This window comes from Schistocerca piceifrons, chromosome 4, assembly GCF_021461385.2.
Source record: "Schistocerca piceifrons isolate TAMUIC-IGC-003096 chromosome 4, iqSchPice1.1, whole genome shotgun sequence".
Lineage (NCBI taxonomy): Eukaryota > Metazoa > Arthropoda > Insecta > Orthoptera > Acrididae > Schistocerca > Schistocerca piceifrons.
Window position 1 is genome coordinate 568,695,724 of NC_060141.1, and position 22,398 is coordinate 568,718,121.

Below are 22,398 nucleotides of genomic sequence, written 5' to 3' on the forward strand. Positions count from 1 at the left end.
CAATGCTTTACGCCTCATCTGGTCCCGTCAACGCCGACATTGGACTGTTGAGGACTGGAAGCGTGTTGCCTGGTCGGACGAGTCTCGTTTCAGATTGTATCGAGCAGATGGACGTGTATGGGTATGGAGATAACCTCATGAATCCATGAACCCTGCATGTCAGGAGGGGACTGTTGAAGCTGGTAGAGTTTCTGATATGGCGTGGGGCGTGTGCAGTTGGAGTGAGTTGGGACCCCTGATACGTCTAGATACGACGTAAGTATCCTGTCTGATCACCTGCATCCATTCATCTCCATTGTGCATTCCGACGGGCTTGGGCAATTCCAGCAGGACAATGCGACACCCCACACATCCAGAATTGTTACAGAGTGGCTCTAGGAACACTCTTTGGAGTTTAAACACTTGCGCTGACCACCAGACTCACCAGACGCGAACATTATTGAACATATCTCGGATGCCTTGCAACGACCTATTCAGAAGAGATCTCCAACCCCTCGTACTCTTAAGGATTTGTGGACAATCCTGCAGGATACGTGATGTGAATTTCCTCCAGCACTACTTCAGACATTAGTCGAGTCCATGCCACTTCATGTTGGGGCACTTCTGCGTGCTCGTGGAGACCCTGTACGACATTACGCAGGTGTACCAGTTTCTTTGGCTCTTCAGTCTAGTTGCTGAAAAGAAGAGTCTAATGCATGGAGATTGCAGTAAGCTTTTGAAAGACCTGCAGAGCAGTCGCAGTTAACTATGCACGTAAATAAATGTAAAGTACTGCTTACAAATTGCAGAAGAGACAGATTATCATATTGGGGATAAATCAAACTGTAAAATAACCGTACAGGCGACTGAAGTGAAATGACTGCATAGAACGTAAAATAGGGGCCAGGCTGAGATTAATTGGGTGAATCGTAAGGAACTGTAATTCACGTTCGATCGATTCTTCTGCATTGGTTTTCAGTCTGGCACCCATGCCTGGTAAGCTTAATAGAGGAAATAGAGAAGATCCAATGAAGAGCGATGCGTTTCTTCGCGATTTGGTTATGTAGACGCTGAGCAACCTCCACTGGCAGCCGTTATACGAGATACGTTGTGCCTCGCAGAGACGCTTACTGTTAACATCTACTGGAGGATATATTCAAGGAAGAGGCTGACAAGACACTACTTTCTCCCACATACATCTATCGAAATAAACACGAGGAGAAAAAAAAGTAAGAGGTGATATGGAGGCTACCTAGAGTGGCTCCCACACTATTCGCGGATATAACAGGAAAGTGGGAAAATGGCACTGGTACAAAAAGTGGCTTTCAGCATTAGAGGTAGATATACAGATAAAATAAAACGTGTGTGTGGCTATAGCTTCCTGTCGGGTAAACCGATCCCCTGGTGCAGGTCTTTTTAGTTGAGGTCACTTCGGTGACTTTCGTGTCGATTAGGATGAAATGATGATGACAACTCTACACCCAGTTCCCGAACGGAAAAATATTCCAACCTGGCCGGGAATCGAACCCAACTCTTCGCAAGACTTTCTGCCGCGCTGACAACTCAGCTGTGGAGGTAGGACGTAGAAGATGAGGAGCTTCAAATATCCACTCTCCTCTTTTTGCTAGACTTGTAGTGATTATTAAAATTCTGGCATCGCTCTTATTCAGTATATACACAAAAGATCTGATGGATAAGGTGAGCAGCAATCTGCAACTGTTTGCTGGTGGAACTGTTGTTTACGGGAAATTGTCGCCATTCTGAGAGTAAAGGAGGATACAGGATGACTTCTACAGATTTTCTGGTTGGTATGATGGCTGACAGCTTGCTGGAAATCGCTACGGTCGCAGGTTCGAATCCTTTCTCGGGCATGTGCTTAGGTTAGTTAGGTTTAAGTAGTTCTAAGTTCTAGGGGACTGATGACCTCAGAAGTTAAGTCCCATAGTGCTCAGAGCCATTACCGAATTCCTTTTTCCGAGTGTACTGTGCCTGAGTTCTTTTTTTTCTGGAAATGTAGAAACATGTAAGTTAATGCAGATGAGCAGGAAAACAACCATGCAATGTTAGAATACAGTATTGATGGTGTATTGATTGATAAAGTCATGTCAGTGTAGATAGTCGTAATGATGCAAAGCAGCATGAAGTGGAATGAACACATAAGGAGGGTAGTAGGAAAGGCAAATGCTAGACTTCGGGTGCTTGCGAGAATTTTAGGAAAATGTTGTTCATTTATAAAGGAGGATGCGGATGGAACACTAGCGTGATCCATTCCTGAACACTATTATACTGTTTAGGTTCCCCACCAGTTCGATTTGGACGAAGACACTGATGTACGTCACAGGCGTGCTGTTAGATTTGTTACTGCTGGGTTCGATCAACACAGTCAATGAGGAGACACTTCGTGAACTCAAAAGAGAATCGCCGGAGGGGAGACAACGGTCTTTTTTGCCAAACACTATTGAGAAAATTTGGGGAAACGACACTTGCAGATGACTGTAAAATGTTTCTACTGCCCTCAACAAACATTTCGCGTAAGGGTTACAAAGGCAAGATAAGAGAAATTAGGGTTCATACAGTCGCTTGTGCCTTGTTACATTTCCAAATGAAACAGGAATGGAAATGAATAGTAGTGGTAAGATGTACTTCCCGCCGTGCACCGTACAGTGGCCTACGGGATGTTTACGCCGGGGTGATGGATAGCGGTATGCACATATACACATGACGATAGTATCGCGTACACAAGGCATAAAGGGATAGTGAATTGCTGGAGCTGTCATTTGTACTCAGGTGATGCCTGTGAAAAGGTTTTCGACTTGATTATGGACCCATGACGGGAATTAGCAGACTTGAAATGCAGAATGGTAGTTGGAGCTATACCCATGGGGCATTCCATTTCGGAAATAGTTAGGAAATTCAGTATTCCAAGATCCACAGTGTCAAGAGTGTGCCGAAATGCCACATTTCAGGCACTACATCTCACCACGGACAACGTAATGGACGACTTACTTCACTTAACGGTCGAAAGCAGCGGCAATGTTGGAGTTACGATAGAAATATCCATTAGGACAGTACGGCGAAATTTGGCGTTAATGGGCTGTGGCAACAGAGACCGACAGGGGTGCCTTTGTTTACAGCACATCGCCTGCAGCACCTCTCCTGGGCTCGTGACCATATCTGTTGGACCCTTGACGGCTGGAAAACTGTGGCCTGGTCAGATGAGTTCCGATTTCAGTTGGTAGGAGCTGATGGTAGGGTTGGAGTGTGGCGCAGACCCCACGAAGCCATGGACCCAAGCTGTCAACAAGTCATTGTGCAAGCTCTTGGTGGCTCCATAACGGTGTGGGCTGCTTTTACATCGAATCGACTGGGTCCTTTGCTCCAACTGAACCGATCATTGACTTAAAACAGTAATATTCGGCTACCTGGAGACCATTTTCAGCCGTTCATGGACCTCATGTTGCCGGCCGGGTTGGCCGAGCGGTTCTAGGCGCTTCAGTCTGGAGTATTGTTTATCGAAAGTATTACGTCGGCGCTGATAATTAAATATTTTAAATAGAAAAATGAATCAAAACTACTGAGAACTTCCTGCTGGATAGCAACAAAACCGACGAAAGTAAAGAGAGTAAATGACATTAAAAACGCTTATTCTACATTCATGCCACCTATAACACCTTCTTTGCTTATAAAACTTTACGTCTGACCATATTAATACTACAGTTTGGAACCGCGGTCGCAGGTTCGAACCCTTCCTCGGGCATGGATGCGTATGATGTCCTTAAGTTAGTTATGTTTAAGTAGTTCTAAGTTCTAGGGGACTGATGCCCTCAGAAGTTGTCCCGTAATGCTCAGAGCCATTTGGCCCATTTTTGGGCTTCATGTTCCCAAACAACGATGGAATTTTTACGGGAGACAAGGCGCCTTGTCACCAGGTCACAATTGCGATTTGTTTTAAGAATATTCTGGACAGTTCAAACGAATGATTTGGCCACGCACATCGTCCGACACGAATCCCATCGAAATATTGAAGGGGCGTAATCTAGAGGTCAGATCGTGCACAGGATCCTGCACCAGCAATACATTCGCAATTATGGACGGCTATACAGGGTGGTCAGAAAATGTGTGAAATGCTTGTAGGGATGTTACAGGGCAGGTTGTACTGAGACATATATATTAAGAAATAAATTCAATACGTTGCTCCGTTTCCGAGTTCTTTAGCATAGAATTTAGCTAATCGGGGCGTCGCGCGCTCGCATTCAAGCGGCCTGCCAGGGGCGGTTATGCCCAACGAGTGCTTTGTCTCGTTAGCTGAAACTTGAATTTACGCGCGCGACGATCTGATTGGCTAACTTCAATGCTAAGTAACTCGGAAGCGGCGCAACGTATCGAATTTCTTTCTTAACTTTTATGTCTCAGTACAACTTGCCCTGTAATATCGCTACTAGCATTTCACACATTTTCTGACCACCCTGTAGAGGCAGCATGGCTCGATGTTTCTGCAGGGGACTTCCAACGAATCTTTAAATCCATGCCACGTTGATATGCTGCACTATGCCGGGCAAAAGGAGGTCCGACACGATGTTAGGAGGTGTCTCATGACTTTTGTCACGTCAGCGTATATGTAGATGTAGAAGATGGTTGACTGCCTCCGTACTGAGCAGTAGCCGTCTAGCATCCTGGTATAGCATGGCAGTTAGCTGTAAAACAGTTTACGTAGAGGGGAGATGGGTTGTACAGGCGGACTACACGTATACCACTGCATCTTCACCTGTCCCCGCAGCGACGCTGTCGTACCTGTCTTGCGGCATGCTGGCCGGCTGGACGTCGCCGATGCTGCCGCGGCTGCGCGAGCCTGGCTCACACCTGCCGTTGACGGCGGACGAGGCCTCCTGGGTGGTCTCCGCCACCAGCATGGTGATGCCGCTCCCCGTCCTGCTCGTGCCCTTCGTCGTCGACGTCGTCGGCCGCAAGACGCTGCTCGTCGCCTCCGCTGTGCCCGTCTTTGCCTCCTGGCTCATGGTCAGTACTGACGCCTCATCCTTTACTACTTCGTTCAGTGTACAGCGCATCTGGTTTTGGGATTGTGTAGCACTATACTCATACACTTCTTCGAGGCTAGAATGATAGGTTGTTGGAACGCTGCCCCATAGGTCACGGACACTTCCAGGCGCCCATCATCTCACTCATGCAATGTTGCCAATCCAAAAAACTGAAAAGCTGGACTCGGTGTTTTGTTTAGACGGACATTTTGCCATAAGAGTTGGCTCCCTATTTCTACTGGAAATGGTTATTTGGGTATTTTCATTCATTTATGACGGTTACTCCAAAAGAAATGCACACAATTTTTTTTAAATCCATCTTTTATTCTACATGTTTGAAAGTTTTACAGTGTGTAGATACATCCTTTAGGAACAATATTTTCATTTCTTCACATAATTTCCATCCCTTTCAACTGCCTTACGCCATCTTGGAACCAGCGCCTCTATACCAGCACGGTAAAATTCTGGACCAACCTGTTGGAGCCACTGTTTGGCAGCGTGTACAAGGGAGTCATCATCTTCAAACCTTGTTCCACGAAGAGGCTCTTTCAGTTTTCCAAAGAGATGATAGTGTTGTGTACATAGTTCCGCGTAGTCAGCGCGCACACAACTTTCCCATTAGAGCGCGCCCCGCTAAGCACAATAGTGCAGGCGCAGCGCTCGTCCATCTCCGCACTACGAGATGGCGCTGTCTTAGAGACGGACCAAATTCTGCTTCCGCCGATCCGCGTATTAATATGTAACGCAGCCAACGAGATCGCTGCTAACGTAGAACCTTTTCTCCTCGCGGATCACACTCGCGCAGTGATACCTGAACGCGCGAGGTATTATAACGAGTGTACAGACCTCCGATTAGTCAGTCTGCATTAGTCTGCATTTGTCTGCATCAGTCTGTAACAGTCTATAGAAAATTTCAGTCTGCGCCTAATAAGATTATCATATTTCTGTACATAGCCATGAAGATAAATGTATAGACACTTTGTCAAGTATCAGAGATATGTGAGAATAAGATTAAGATACCAAGACCAAAGGAACTTCAGATTGTCAATTGTAAACAGCATCCAGAATCAAGTTACGTAATTTCTATGTTTTTATTATTTTAATAAATGTGTGTGAAAATTAATCATATTCTGTTTAAAGTTGGTCACCATCAATCTGCTACTCTAAGCGTGCAAGTGGCATTTCTATCGTCTGACCTAACGGCAGAAGATAAACACGCCACGATAAGACCACGAGACATATTGCTGACACTCGCCTACTTCGTTAGAGTGACAAGTCAAATAATCTGATGGTGTGTGTACCGAAGGTCTTACAGTATGCACACCACAGATAGTCCCATGGAGCAACGTCAGGACTGTAAGGCGGGTGTTTCAGTGTTGTCCATCCGAGTTTTGTCATCGCTTCCATGGTTTTTTGACTGACATGTGGCCGTGCATTGTCGTGCAATAGCAAAACATCCTGCTATTGCCGATGTGGTCGAACACGACTCAGTCGAGCTTGAAGTTTCTTCAGTGTCGTCACATATGCATCAGAAGTTATCGTGGTTCCACTTGTCATGATGTCCACAAGCAAGAGTCCTTCGGAATCGAAAACCATAACTTTTCCAGCAGAAGGTATGGTTTTGAATTTTTTTTTCTTGGCTGAATTTGCATGATGCCGCTCGACTGATTGCCTCATTGCCTCTTCGTCTCTGGTGAAAAATGATGGAGCCATGATTCATCACCTGTCACAATTCTTCCAAGAAATTCACCGTCACCATTTTCGTACTGTTCCAAAAGTTCGCTGCATACCGTTTTCCTTGTTTCTTTGTGAGCGACTCTCAACATCCCGGGAACCCACCTGGCACAAACCCTTTTTAACGCCAACACTTTCAGTATTCTGCAAACACTTCCCTCCCCTATCCCAACGTAGCGTGACAATTCGTTGACTGTGATGCGTCTGTCAGCAGTCACCAATTCGTTAACTCTCTGCACATTGTCTGGAGTGTGTGCAGTACGAGGCCTGCCGCTGCGAGGACAATCTTCAATATTGCCGTGCCCGCTTTCATCACGTAATCTGCTTGCCCACCGACTAACTGTACTGCGATCGGAAGCAGCATCTCCATACACCTTTTTCAACCTCTTGTGGATGTTTCCCACTGTCTCGTTTTCACAGCACAGGAATTCTATGGCAGAACGTTGCTTCTGACGAACGTCAAGTGTAGCAGCCATCTTGAAGACATGCTGTGACGGCGCCACTCACGGGAACAGGTTGAACTAAGCTTGTAAACAAGCGGGAAGGATGTATCTACTCACTGTAAAACTTTCACACATGCAGACTGAAAACTGTATTTTTAAAAAAATAGTGTGCATTTGTTTTGGAGTGACCCTCGTATTAATAACCATGTACAATCCGCTGTTTGAGTTCAGCCTTACATGTGCTTAACCTAAAAAACAATCAGTAAACATGATTATGATATAGGCAGAAGCAATTAATTAAAATTTGTACAAGTGCTGGGATTCGAACCTCGGGCTGTTGCTTACTAGGTAGTTGCGCTATCCATTGGGGGATTCTGTGTAGAACATAATTTGAAATAGGGGCAAAGTGTTATCCCATTCGCTGACTGCCACTTCTAACAACCCTACCACAACAAAGGTAAAAAATTAACTGTGATTGTAGTGTTGCTCACGCTGCTAAATATTGCATTTTCGGGCAACAACAAAGTTAAATTATGTGACAGGTGTCATTAGAGCACAGTTAATAAAGTCATTTCTTGAAATAATGGATAAACTAGGCACTCATCTTTTCGTGTTTCCCACGCTGGTCTCGTTGTGAACTCATGACTCAATCGTCGAAAATCTAGGTAGTGATGATTCCAAGCTCGGATGCAAAGAGGCCTAGGTGTTATTCTGCGATATTCAAAAGTTTTATAGATGTGTTTCATAAACCATTCTTGAAGATTAAACTTTTGCAAGTTAGGACAATGGTGTTGTAAAAAAGTAATCAGCACTCCGAATTTACACTTCTTTTTTATTACTTTTGTTGCAATATCACGTAACTCGTTCCAAAACATCACTTCACAATATAAAAAAATACTTGAAAATATCTTCCTCACTGTTAAAGTACACACTTCATAAACTGACTACAATTTGCGTGTCTTTAACATGACGACCAAAGCTTGACTCTCTAATAACCGCATACGCGCCCAAAAATCAGAGTTACAAGTACGTCACAGATCATAGTGGCAAAAGAAAGAATACACATAAGAATAATATCATTGCAATATACGGGGTGTTACAAAAAGGTACGGCCGAACTTTCAGGAAACATTCCTCACACACAAATAAAGAAAAGATGCTATGTGGACATGTGTCCGGAAACGCTTAATTTCTATGTTAGAGCTCATTTTAGTTTCGTCAGTATGTACTGTACTTCCTCGATTCACCGCCAGTTGGCCCAATTGAAGGAAGTTAATGTTGACTTCGGTGCTTGTGTTGACATCCGACTCATCGCTCTACACTATTAGAACGTTTGGGCAGGCATTGTTGGTGATGTCTTGATTGGGCCCCATGTTCATCCACCTACGCTCAATGGAGCACGTTATCACGATTTCATACGGGATACTCTAACTGTGCTGATAGAACATGTGCCTTTACAAGTACGACACAACATGTGGTTCATGCACGATGGAGCTCCTGCACATTTCAGTTGAAGTGCTCGTACGCTTCTCAACAACAGATTCGGTGACCGATGGATTGGTAGAGGCGGACCAATTCCGTGGCCTCCACGCTCTCCTGACCTCAACCCTCTTGGCTTTCATTTATGGGGGCATTTGAAAGCTCTTGTCTACGCAACCCCGGTACCAAATGTAGAGACTCTTCGTGTTCGTATTGTGGAAGGCTGTGATACAATACGCCATTCTCCAGGGCTGCATCAGCGCATCAGGGATTCCATGCGACGGAGGTTGGATGCATGTATCCTCGCTAACGGAGGACATTTTGAACATTTCCGCCGGCCGGAGTGGCCGTGCGGTTCTGGGCGCTACAGTCTGGAGCCGAGCGACCGCTACGTTCGCAGGTTCGAATCCTGCCTCGGGGATGGATGTGTGTGATGTCCTTAGGTTAGTTAAGTTTCATTAGTTCTAAGTTATAGGCGACTGATGACCTCAGAAGTTAAGTCGCATAGTGCTCAGAGCCATTTGAACCATTTTTTTTAACATTTCTTGTAACAAAGTGTGGGGACTGATGACCAAAGCTGTTAAATCCCATAGTGCTGAGAGCCATTTTGTAACAAAGTGTTTGAAGTCACGCTGGTACGTTCTGTTGCTGTGTGTTTCCATTCCATGATTAATGTGATTTGAAGAGAAGTAATAAAATGAGCTCTAACATGGAAAGTAAGCGTTTACGGACACATGTTCAGATAACATATTTTCTTTCTTTGTGTGTGAGGAATGTTTCCTGAAAGTTTGGCCGTACCTTTTTGTAACACCCTGTATACATATCGATGTATCGAAGTACCTCTACATTAATAAAATCGAATCTGAGTGTTGTCACAGAAATATGTTAACTATTTTACAGAAACATAGTAGAATATTGCTGGTATCGAGAGGCTGAGGTGAGGTGCCGTAATGGTTACGTAATTAAAGTACAATTACACACTCTAGCAGAAATTAGTTTCCTCGTCGGCCGACAGGTGCTGTTCGCCGAGTCGGCAGCGATGCTGATCGCGTCCCGGCTGGTGGCTAGCCTGGGGGTGGGCGCGGTGATGTGCGTGGGCCCGATGTACGTGTGCGAGGTGGCGGAGGCGCGCGTGCGCGGCGCGCTGGGCACGCTCTTCCAGTTCATGCTGAGCGCGGGCTCGCTGCTGGCCTTCAGCCTGGGCCCCTACCTCTCCTACGAGGCGGTGGCCATCGCCTGCGCCGCCGTGCCCGTCGTCTTCCTCGCCTGCTTCGTCTGGATGCCCGAGTCGCCCTACTTCTTCGCGCTGCGCGGCCGCGACGAAGAGGCAGAGCGCGTACTGCGGCGACTCCGAGGCTCCGTTCCTGAGGAGGACATCGCACAGGAGCTCGCCGTCGTCCGCAAGTGCGTCGAGCAGCAAAAAGGTCAGCAGCTGAACAAAGTACTGTACTTAGACTCAAGTCTAAAAATATTCTACATCTACCGGGTGATTAAAAAGTCAGTATACATTTGAAAACTGAATAAATCACGGAATAATGTAGATAGGGAGGTACAAATTGACACACTTGCTTGGAATGACATGGGGTTTTATTAGAACCAAAAAAATACAAACGTTCAAAAAATGTCCGACAGATGGCGCTTCATCTGATCAGAATAGCAATAATTAGCATAACAAAGTAAGACAGAGCAAAGATGATGTTCTTTACAGGAAATGCTCAATATGTCCACCATCATTCCTCAACAAGAGCTGTAGCCGAGGAATAATGTTGTGAACAGCACTGTAAAGCATGTCCGGAGTTATGGTGAGGCATTGGCGTCGGATGTTGTCTTTCAGCACCCCTAGATATGTCGGTCGATCACGATACACTTGCGACTTCAGGTAACCCCAAAGCCAATAGTCGCACGGACTGAGGTCTGGGGACCTGTGAGGCCAAGCATGACGGAACTGGCGGCTGAGCACACGATCATCACCAAATGACGCGTTCAAGAGATCTTTCAAGCGTCTAGCAATATGGTTTTCTTTTTGTTCTAATAAAACCCCATGTCATTCGAAGCATGTGTGTCAATTTTTACCGCTCTATCTACATTATTCCGTGGTTTATTAAGTTTTCAAATTTATACTGACTTTTAGATCACCCGGTACATCTACATGGATACTCTGCAAATCGCATTCAACTGCCTGGCACAGGGTTCATCGAACCACCTTCACAATTCTCTATTATTCCAATCTCCTATATTGCCTGGAAAGAATGAACACCTATATGAACCGTGGATTTATTTTCAAAGAATATTCTTAAATTTTTTTTTTATTCACTAGCTATTCATCAAGAACATTAACACATTTAATCACACTACGTGAGCGTGGAAGTAGTTGCCAGGGAGTAACTGATGAAATAAAAATCAAATTGCTTTTAACAAATGGGAATTTTATTCCTAAAAGCTTTTTTTAAAAAAAAAACAGAATTAAAATTGTAACCAGAAAGCACCCTCTAAATATCAAGTTACAATTTATTCAGAGGCAGAAAGAAACAAATTTTGGAGTGCTGAGAACCTTACCGCTCCCTTTTGACACGGCCGTAGTCAGGACCGCTCACAACAGCCCCTGAAACACTACACTGGTGCAAATCTGCAACACACCAGATTACCTTAAAGTAAAAGTTTTAACAGTTCACACAAGCACACAAACTATGCACCCCGTAGGAGGAGGAATGGAAATGGTACAAATACTAAAATTAAAAGATTAGCTTGCCACCGAAGGTGCAACTTAATTTTGACTTCTAAGAAAAGTCTTACGGCGGAAGGGTGGCAACTTTATATACTAAAATGATCGTTTAAATAAAAGCCCATAAAAGCAATCTCATATAAAATTCTACAAGGTTGGCCAAACCAATTAAGATGCTCTACAGTACACAGATACCGCCTCTCAAGTTGATAGGCAAGATCAAAACATATTTCAGGAATTAGGCCGTTACACTCCGAGCAAAAAATTCGTTAACACACGAAATCCGACAAACATGATAGAGGGAGCTCCGAACGACAGACCGACATTAACTGCCTAACAAATGCGGACGAGAGACAAACGAGCAAGCTGGAGACGAAAGACTGACCAAGAAAACAAGTTGAATTTAACAAGAGTAAATCACACAATATATCACCAATCACTTAACTTCCAATAAACTGCGATTTCTCGAGAAGACCTGGCGCAGCACCCCCAAATCGCTCTCACGAACCGTCCGCTGCAAGCCGCATCAACGGACGCAGGAAGGCGCGCCGATCTCTCGTTTTTCCTGGCCGCACCAACCGACCGACTGCCCGCTGCTCCGTCCGCGACTGCTGCTCCGTCGCGACTGCACTGCTGGTGCGTCTCCCACTCACTTCCAGACACACGACGGCGAAAATACTGGCTCCGACCCAACCATGCGGAGGAAACACACCCACTGGCAAAACGACATCCCTGCACCAGGAAAGGACCGAGCCCTTCCCCGCAAGATGGTAACTGAAGGGGCCAGAAGCGCTCGGACAACCAGTTACACCACGGCGTCGCAGCTCGCACCGGCCAGACTGATGTCGTGGGTTGACCCCTGTTGCTCTCGTGTCGACCGCGAAGCGACCCCTCGCTTATACGGCGCGGCCCACTGGACTCACGTGGCGACCTAACATGCGCCGACGCTCAAGACGGACAAGTAATCTTGTGTCTCAGTGCGCGACCGACCAACCGATCGATCCAAACGGCCTTAAAGGTTCATTCGAACGACAGACATACTGGCACTCCAGACGACAGACAGACACTAACTGCCCCACAAATTCGGACGAGAGACAGACCCCCGACTGACTCCAGACTCACCCAGACTGACCGACTGACCCCAGACTGCTTAACTGCCGAGCTCATAGCGCCCCTTAAATGCACGTGAACAGGCTACCTTTCCCCTTTCCCACCAGAGGGAGACACCAAAGCTGCGACTGCAACAGCGGCGCCACCGCCAGAAACGGAGGGCGAGTGCTTCACACTACGCGCTGCGGCGCGCTCTTCAAAACAGCATTTTCTGCCACGGCTCACTATATCTTTCCGTGTGAGCTCTGATTTCCCTTATTTTATCGTGGTGATCGTTCCTTCCTATGTAGGTCGGTGTCAACAAAACATTTTCGCATTCGGAGCAGAAAGTTGGTGATTGGAATTTCGTGAGAAGATTCCGTCGCAACGAAAAACGCCTTTCTTTTAATGATTTCCAACCCAAATCCTGTATCATTTCCGTGACACTCTCTCCCATATTTCGCGATAATACAAAACGTACCGCCTTTCTTTGAACTTTTTCGATGTACTCCGTCAGTCCTATCTGGTAAGGATCCCACACCGCGCAGCAGTCTAAAAGAGGGCGGACAAGCGTAGTGTAGGCAGTCTCCTTACTAGGTCTGTTACATTTTCTAAGTGTCCTGCCAATAAAACGCATCTTTGGTTAGCCTTCCCCACAACATTTTCCATGTGTTCCTTCCAATTTAAGTTGTTCGTAATTGTAATACCTAGGTATTTAGTTGAATTTACGGCTTTAAGATTAGACTTGTTGTATCCGTGGACCCAACCGAATAGCGCGCGCGCCCTGCCGTCGTCGCATCGCTTGCCACGGTTTCCCGTCGCCACCGGCGGCGGCGCATGGCGTTGCCGCCGACCGAAGACGCCGCGCCATTGCTGAGCTGGGGCCTACAGCGCCCTCTGGCTGCACGATATAACAGCAGCGCTGGCCCCCAGTCAGGGAGTCTTGCAACAGCTCGCTGCAGTCGTCAGTGCCGTCGTTCGTTGTCTGGTTAGCTAGCTCGCTGTGTGATCAGTATTGTATAACGACTTAGGCCACGAATCAGGAATATTCTTTGGACACTAATTGGAACTGTATCTACGGTACACTCTTCGCTGTCAACAAAGCTAATTAACTGTTTTATACTAGCTGCCGCTTATTTGTCGCTAATCGTTTTCCTGCACCAGATTTTAGTCACGACCTGGTCACGTCCTACTCCATATCCAAATTATGGTTGCCAGGCCCGGGCAGCCATAAAAAGACTGATTTATCGTGTAACCGAAGTTTAACGTATTCCTTTTAGCACTCATGTGGATGACCTCACACTTTTCGTTATTTACAGTCAATTGCCACTTTTCGCGCCTTTCAGATATCTTTTCTAAATCGTTTTGCAGTTCGCTTTGGTTTTCTGATGACTTTATTAGTCGATAAACGACAGCGTCATCTCCAAACAACCGACGACAGCTGCTCAGATTGTCTCCAAAATCGTTTATATAGATAAGGAACAGCAAAGGGCTTGTAACACTACCATGGGGAACGCCAGAAATCACTTCTGTTTTACACTATGACTTTCCGTCAGTTACTACGAACTGTGACCTCTCTGAAAGGAAATCACAAATCCAGTCACATAACTAAGACGATATTCCATAAGCACGCAATTTCGCTACGAACCGCTTGTGTCGTACAGTGTCAAAAGCCTTCCGGAAATTACGGAATCGATATGAAATCCCTTGTCAGTAGCACTCAACACTTCATGTGAATAAAGAGCTAGTTGTGTTTCACAAGAATGATGTTTTCTAAACCCATGTTGACTGGGTGTCAATAGACCGTTTTCTTCGAGGTAATTCATAATGTTCGAACACACCTAATCGAAAGTATCTGGACACGTACTAGTGAATGTTAACGAATGTTAACACAGAGTGTGTCCACTCTTCGCGTTTAGGGCGACTTGAACTCCGCTGGGGACACTTTGAGAGGTGTCTGAATGTCTGTGGAGGAATGGCGGCTCATTCTTCCTCTTGAGTCGAAACAAAGAAGATAGTCATGTTGGGAGTTGGGGTCAGAGAGAGTCCAAGCTCTAACTCATTCCAGGTGTATTCCATAGCGGTCTAGGTCGAGACTCTGGGAAGACCAGTCCACTTCAGGAACGTTGTTGTCCACACACCATTGCCTCACAGATGTTGCTTTATGACAGGGTGCATTGTCATGCTGAGACAATCAGTCATCATCTGCGAACTGTTCCTTTACTATACGCAGCACACGATACTGTTAAATCTATTCATATCCTTCCGCATTTAACATTTTTTCAAGCGCAGCAAGGAGACCACGCGCTAACCCAAAAACCAGTCTCAAACAGAATGGCTGAACTGGCCGAAATGGCTGACATGCAATGACTAGCCCACGTTTGAAATCCCATACCACTGTGATCACTTCCGACAGCAGAATATTCCCTATCTGTTTTAATACTGGCCAGTCAGTCTGAAGACCCATACCACAGTGACCATTTCCGACACCAGAATATTCCCTGTCTGTTTTAATACTGGCCAGTCAGTCTCTCTTGATATCTAGTGCTCAGTTCTGCATTACATAAGGGTGTCCGGATACATTTAATCAGATGGTGTATCCACACCAAAAACGAAATACTTGATTTACACGTTATGGACAGATGTGACGTAACCATTCCAACACTGACCGATTTCACCACGTGTTTTGACACTGTCGATTTCGATGTGTTACTTATGAAAATAAAACCGCTTAATTTCTCAAACAGTTCAGTAATGTGCATCGTCAGTAACCTCAGAAACGGATATCAAGGCGTCATCTGTGCGATAGGCGAGTCATCACGAAAGATTGTGCTCTCTGTGTTCACCCTTTGGACCAATGATACTTCTTCCATGCTTCACTCTTGTGACACTTACATGCTTACGACTTCCAGGTGTATCTAAGCGTCAGTCCCATGTGCACAGGTCGTGTTGTATTGGATATGAATGACGACGACTACTGTTCAGGGTTGCAATGGTCAAGAAACTGGATCTTAAAGTAAACCCCATAGAGCAACAGGTTATCTTCATATCTCACCGAAAGTTGATCAGCGGCAATTCTCGTAAAACAGTTTACCCAGTAACAGTTTACCCAATACGTCATGGCATCAAAATACCCTGTCATAAAACGCTGAAGATCTCGGCGTAATCTTGAATAAGCATGCAAACTGGGAAGAGCAAACTGGTGCAGCATGGAGGAAATCTGTCTCCACCTTACATGCAATCGAAAAATTTAGAAAAATGTTCCCTCTCCAATTTGTCCAGTATTTAGTCCTGCCAAATCTTTACAACTGCAATATTGTTCACCACGGCACAAATACTGAAAACTCCACACGACTCTCGACGTAGCTGTTAATGATTTCGTAAGATGCATGTGTAGCATTCGATTGTTTAATCACGCCGGTCTTTCGTATGCTCGGCGAGGCTGGATGTAGCCAGACAGGAGGTGTGATTATCACAGGCTTTTTCTTATTCACTAACGTCTTCAAGACCTCTCCTCACATATAAGGTACTTATCTTTACAATCCTGCAGTACCAGACAGGGTACTTTCAGTACCTTGGCTGTACACTAATTCTTTGTCCATCAACCTCTCCATTTCAGGCGTACGACGGTGGACAAAATTACACTGTAACCTACTTATTATACAAAACCATTCTGCATTCAAGACGTTTGTTTCTTTATTTATTTCACCTGGAAAACTCAGGGGTTTCTAGCCCTTTATTACGTCTAACCAGACATCTTTATTGAGCCAATATTACAATTTATGCTGTACATTAGCAATATACAACGATATTTGTAAGACTCTGGAACTAAATACCCTTTGATCTGCATCTTATCCTAAACCTTTCCGCATTCAAGAGCTGACTGAAGCTATATTTGTCATCACTGGAGTAGCTTCGCTGTGGGCACATACCAGTTGTTTTCCTTCAGCCAAACAGGAAACCGATATCTGACACATTGTAAACTGTCCATACATTTCTCATTGCTTTCTGTTTTCTTTCTTTAATCTCATCTACTGACCAGTAAACTTTTTCCCTACATTTGATTCCTTGTGTAGCGCTGCCAGACGTATTTGCTAGATGTCAAATTATCATTATACACTGCTCATGCACCATACGAACTGTAATGCTGATTCACTAACGATGTCTAGTTACAATAACAAGGGGCCAGAAGGGCTTAATCTTTGAAAGTGAATGAATGCCTAAATAAATAAAATAAATAAATAAACATTCGATTTGCGAATCAGTGTGGAGACAACACCGTTCGAAGAACACTTGGTCCTGCACACTCTTGAGTGGTGGATGGACAATACTTCTCTATTGACCATCATGGGATGACAGATACGTGTGTGTCTCAGATACCATTGGCCTTGGTTTTCCTTAGCCGGAAACAATTCATGATATAGCTGTTTTAGTGCAAGTAATCAGCATAATATGTACACTACGTTCCGTAAAAGCAAATCAGTAATATGTGGTAGTTGGGGCATGACAATTATAACCCTCGTTTAGCTTTATTTATTCCGGGCTGGGAACCCGGTGGCGACTTTGATGTTTTCATTGTTTCCTGCATATGTTATTGCACTTGCTGTATGCAGTGTGTCGACTGAATTAGTTGTTTCACACAGCGCAGAGGTGAAGGCATACCTTGGGATCAGAACAAAGCAGACATCAATCAGCTAGAAGCTGCAGGTCATGGAATCCTCACGTACTAGCACTATACAGCAACAGCGTTTCAAACCTCTATTGTTGCAGGTAACTTACACCATCGCACCTTTAAGAAAAAAGTTAATGTGTTTGTACTCTTCATTATATTTTTCTCTTAGTAACGTTCTGAATAAATGAAATGTAAATGTTTGTTTGTTCAAAATCGTGTATCGCAGAAAGTTCTTGACCGATTGCTTTGAAATTTTGACACAGCGTTGCATTTTAATAGAGGTGTGGTTTTAGGTATATATATATATATATATATATATATATATATATATATAATTTTTGAATTTTTTGTAGCAACGTTTCGGTATTATTACATTTATAAAAAATTACATATTACGTGTATTAAACAGGTGTATTTAAACACATGCGTACTCCAATGCGAAGTTGTGTCAAAACTTCAAACCATTGGGTCAAAAACATCTCAGAGATTTGCGTTTTGGAATATTTACAGTTTCTATATAAGAACAACCGTAGACGTTCGTTTCCTCAAAACCTCAAAGTTCCGAAAGTTATTGATGGATTTCTACGAAATTTTGACGCAACGTTGCATTCAAATACGCAAGTGTTTTTGTATAACCATTGGACACCAGCTGGTATATATGTAATATATGTGTAACATAAGTGGAAATGTTATAAAAATGTAAACGTTGGTTTGTCCAAAATCGTTAATTTCCGGAAGTGCTTGACTGATCGCTTTTAAACCTTGACGCAACGTTCCACTGGTATAAACGCATGTTTGTATTTACCTTCTTTTTTAAATATATGTAATACATAAATTTATATAAGTTTGATAATAGGGAAGCATTATAAAATATACACTAGTAAAACGTTAGCAAAGAGGTAAGTTGTATTTATGGCTAATTATGATTAGAATACTATTACAGAATGTGAATTTCTAATAACAACAAACAACGTTCAATGTCAGAGAGAGAGGAAGAGGAGATGGACTAAGAGGTGGGAGAAAATGGACGTGATAAACGGGAAGGAGGAGACGGACAGAGAGAGAGATGGGCCAGGAGGAGATGGAGAGGGGGGGGGAGGAGAAGGTCGACAGAGAAAATGGGGAGAAGTTGATGGACTGAGAGAGGAGAGAGATGGATGGAGTAGGAGGAGATGGAGAGAGAAGGGAGAGAAGAGAATATGGACAGAGAGAGGTGGAGGAGACGACGGAGAGAGGGAAGGAAAAAGAGGAGGAGATGGACAAAGAAAAGAGGAGGGGGAGATAGACAGAGACAGGGTAGAGAAAGAGATTAGGATGTAAAATGGCTCTGAGCACTATGCGACTTAACTGCTGAGGTCATCAGTCGCCTAGAACTTAGAACTAATTAAACCTAACTAACCTAAGGGCATCACACACATCCATGCCCGAGGCAGGATTCGAACCTGCGACCGTAGCGGTCGCTCGGTTCCAGACTGTAGCGCCCAGAACCGCACGACCACTCCGGCCGACGATTAGGATGTATACCGAATTCCCATACATATTAGAAACGTGAACTTCGTCTTTTCTTTCTTTTCCACTTAAGCTGACAGAGCCACAGCAAAGTGTGGCCAAGTACAGCTACTCTAAAATAATAATTTTTGTTGAGATTTTCATCTACAATGTTCGCTATATGGACTTATTCAAATTTGTTATATAGAGTGAAAAGTATTTAAACCGACAAACTCGGAGAGGTTATAGGGGACATCAAAACAAATATTTTTCCCTAATGTAATTTTTTCCTATGAGGAGTATTTAAACCGGTATAGGAAGACTTCTGTGGCGGCAAATTACTTAAACCAACAAACACTTTTCCATTTTTTATGACCAAGAGGCAACACATTAACGCAACCTAATTTCAATTACAGTAGATTTTCAAAAATGGCTCCATTGACACATAAACAAAGGTTACACCGTCGGATCATGTTCTGTCTGACACGGGCAAAAAGCCCAGGAGTAACATGAACTGTTCCTGCTGCTGCTACTATCCGGGCAACCAGATCCTCTTCTGATGCAACAGGAGTTGCGTAAACAAGGTTGTGCATCTCTCTCCACACAAAAATGTCCAGAGGGGGCATATATGGGGATCGAGCAGCCCCGTCATGTTGGAACCACATGCGTTGTCTTGAAGGGGGCGGGACGTCTTCCAGTAATTCTGGCAATGCTCTGGCGAGAAAACTGTAATAGTGCCTGCCCATTTAATGACCTAGGTAGCAGATACGGTCCAATTAAACAGTCCCCAACAACACTGACCCACACATAAACGAAGAACCGCACTTGATGAGCGCTAGTAAGTGTGGCATGGTGGTTATCGTCACTCCAAACATGCGAATTGTGGATGTTGAAGACTCCATAACGCCCGAACGTTGCTTCATCGGTAAACAACACAGAGGATGGAAATGTAGGATGCATTTCACACTGTTCCAGGTACCACTGCGAAAACTGTGCTCTGGGTGGATAATCAGCTGGTTCCAGGTTGTAGACACGCTGTAAGTGAAATGGACGTAACATTTGCTCTCGAAGGACTGTTCTTACATTCGTCTGATTCGTCCCCATGTTACGTGCAATTGCACGAGTACTGATTGAAGGATTCCGCTCCACATGCTGCAAGACAGCTTCCTCAAATTGCAGCGTTCTTACCGTGCGACGGCGTCCCTGTCCAGGTAATCTGCTAAATGACCCGGCCTCACGCAGACGTTGGTAGACAGCAGCAAAGGTCTTGTGATGCGGGATACGGCGATTAGGATATTGTTGTTGATAAACCCGCTGTGCAGCTCGTCCGTTGTGGTGCGCTACGTAGTACGCACCAACCATATTAGTGTATTTACTCCAGGTGTATCGTTCCATTAGTAAACACAGACAATGCACTACTACACTGGACAGCAGTTGCCTACAACTGAAGAGCGTAATACGCCCTCTAACAACTGAAGACCGTAATACGGCCTCTAACAGCTGAAGAGCGTAATACGGCCTCCACCGGTTTAAATAATCCTCATGGGAAAAAATGACATTAGGGAAAAATATTTGTTTTGAGGTCCCCTAGAACCTCCCAGAGTTTGTCGGTGTAATACTTTTCACCCTGTATATACCACTTGTGCGGATTGGTGCTGGCTGGACTGTAGGCGAAGCAGACGCCAGTGAAATGAACTTGTCGTGTTGACGATGTGCGCGGCAGGTTGCAGGCAGTCGTGGCTGCAGCTGCTGGGCCAGCTGGTGCGGCGGCGCGGCAGCCGGCGCGCGCTGGTGGTGTGCGTGGGGCTGATGCTGGCGCAGGTGTGCACGGGGCTGGCCACGCTGCTGGGCTACACCACGGAGGTGTTCCAGCGGTCGGGCGCGGCGCTGGACGCCGACGTGTGCTCCATCGTGGTGGCGGCCGTGCAGGTGGCCACCAGCGTGGCGGCCGCGCTGCTCGCCGACCGCGCGGGCCGCCGGCCGCTGCTACTGCTCTCCTGCGCCGGCTGCGCCCTCACCATCGCCGCCGAGGGCGTCTTCTTCTACCTCAAGGACGTGGTGCGCGCGGACCTGTCCGACGTGCAGTGGCTGCCACTCACCGCCTTCCTAGGTTTCCTCGTGAGTATACCACTCTAATGTTGACAGCGCGGGCCACTCTTGGAAGTAACACTGGGTCAAATGAGACCGTATGTCTCTAGAGACCCTTTTTTGTTTTTACCGAGCAGGGTAGCTCAGTGGTTGTCATACTGGACTCGCTTTAGGGACGACGACGGTTTAAACCCATGTCCAGCCATCCTGAATTAGGTTTTCCGTGATTTCCCTAAATCGCTTAAGGCGAATGCCGGTATAGTTACTTAGAAAGTTGGTTGGGGTTGCTTGGGGAAGGAGACCAGACAGCGAGGTCATCGGTCTCATTGGATTAGGCAAGGAAGGGGAAGGAAGTCGGCCGTGCCCTTTCAAAGGAACCTTCCCGACATTTGCCTGGAGTGATTTAGGGAAATCACAGAAAACCTAAATCAGGATGGCCAGACGCGGGATTGACCTTAGAAAGAACACGGCCGCTTTCCTTTCTCCACCCTTCCCTAATCCGAGATTTGCTCTAATGACCTCGCTGTAGACAGGACATAAATCACTGATCTCCTCCTCCTCCTACACAGACCTTTTTAACTCTCAAACATCTATCATACATACAGGATGGTCCATTCATAGTGACCGGGCAAAATATCTCACGAAGTAAGCATCAAACGAAAAAACTACAAAGAACGAAACTCGTTTAACTTGAAGGGGGAAGCCACATGGCGCAATGGTTGGCCCGCTAGATGGCCCTCCCATAGGCCAAACCGATATCAACTGCGTTTTTTTAAAATAGGAACCCCCAATTTTATTACATATTCGTGTAGTACGTAAAGAAATATGAATGTTTTAGTTGGACCACTTTTTTCGTTTGGCGATAGATGGCGCTGTAATTGTCACAAACGTGTAAGTAATTGGTATCACGTAACATTCCGCCAGTGCCGACGGTATTTGCTTCGTGATACATTACCCGTGTTAAAATGGACCGTTTACCAATTGCGGAAAAAGTCGATATCGTGTTGATGTATGGCTATTGTGATCAAAATGCCCAACGGCCGTGTGCTATGTATGCTGCTCGGTATCCTGGACGATATCATCCAAGTATCCGCACCGTTCGCCGCATAGTTACGTTATTTAAGGAAACAGGAACTGTTCAGCCACATGTGAAACGTCAACCATGACCTGCAACAAATGATGATGCCCAAGTAGGTGTTTTAGCTGCTGTCCCGGCTAATCCGCACATCAGTAGCAGACAAATTGCGCGAAAATCGGGAATCTCAACAACGTCGGTGTTGAGAATGCTACATCAACATCGATTGCACCCTTACCATATTTCTATGCACCAGAAATTGCATGGCGACGACTTTGAGCGTCGTGTACAGTTGTGCCACTGGGCACAAGAGAAATTACGGGACGATGACAGATTTTTTGCACGCGTTCTATTTAGCGACGAAGCGTCATTCAACGACAGTGGTAATGTAAACCGGCATAATATGCACTATTGGGCAACAGAAAATCCATGATGTCTGCGACAAGTGGTACATCAGTGACCTCGGCCCTCGGCGGGTTAATGTATGGTGCGGCATTATGGGAGGAAGGATAATTGGCCCCCATTTCATCAATGGTAATCTAAATGGGGCAATGTATGCTGATTTTCTACGTAATGTTCTACCGATCTTAGTAC

General features: G+C 45.3%; 1 protein-coding gene across 3 annotated transcripts in view; it reads left to right on the forward strand.

The window, feature by feature from the left end:
- LOC124795395 (facilitated trehalose transporter Tret1-like) overlaps window positions 1-22,398 on the forward strand; it is a 129,576-nt gene that overhangs the window by 78,365 nt on the left and 28,813 nt on the right. For all 3 annotated transcript variants that reach the window (XM_047259409.1, XM_047259410.1, XM_047259408.1), the window contains 3 exons: window positions 4,757-4,995; window positions 9,686-10,094; window positions 20,365-20,759. In XM_047259409.1, coding sequence (XP_047115365.1) covers window positions 4,757-4,995; window positions 9,686-10,094; window positions 20,365-20,759 — 1,043 coding nt within the window. The remainder of the gene's footprint in view (window positions 1-4,756; window positions 4,996-9,685; window positions 10,095-20,364; window positions 20,760-22,398) is intronic.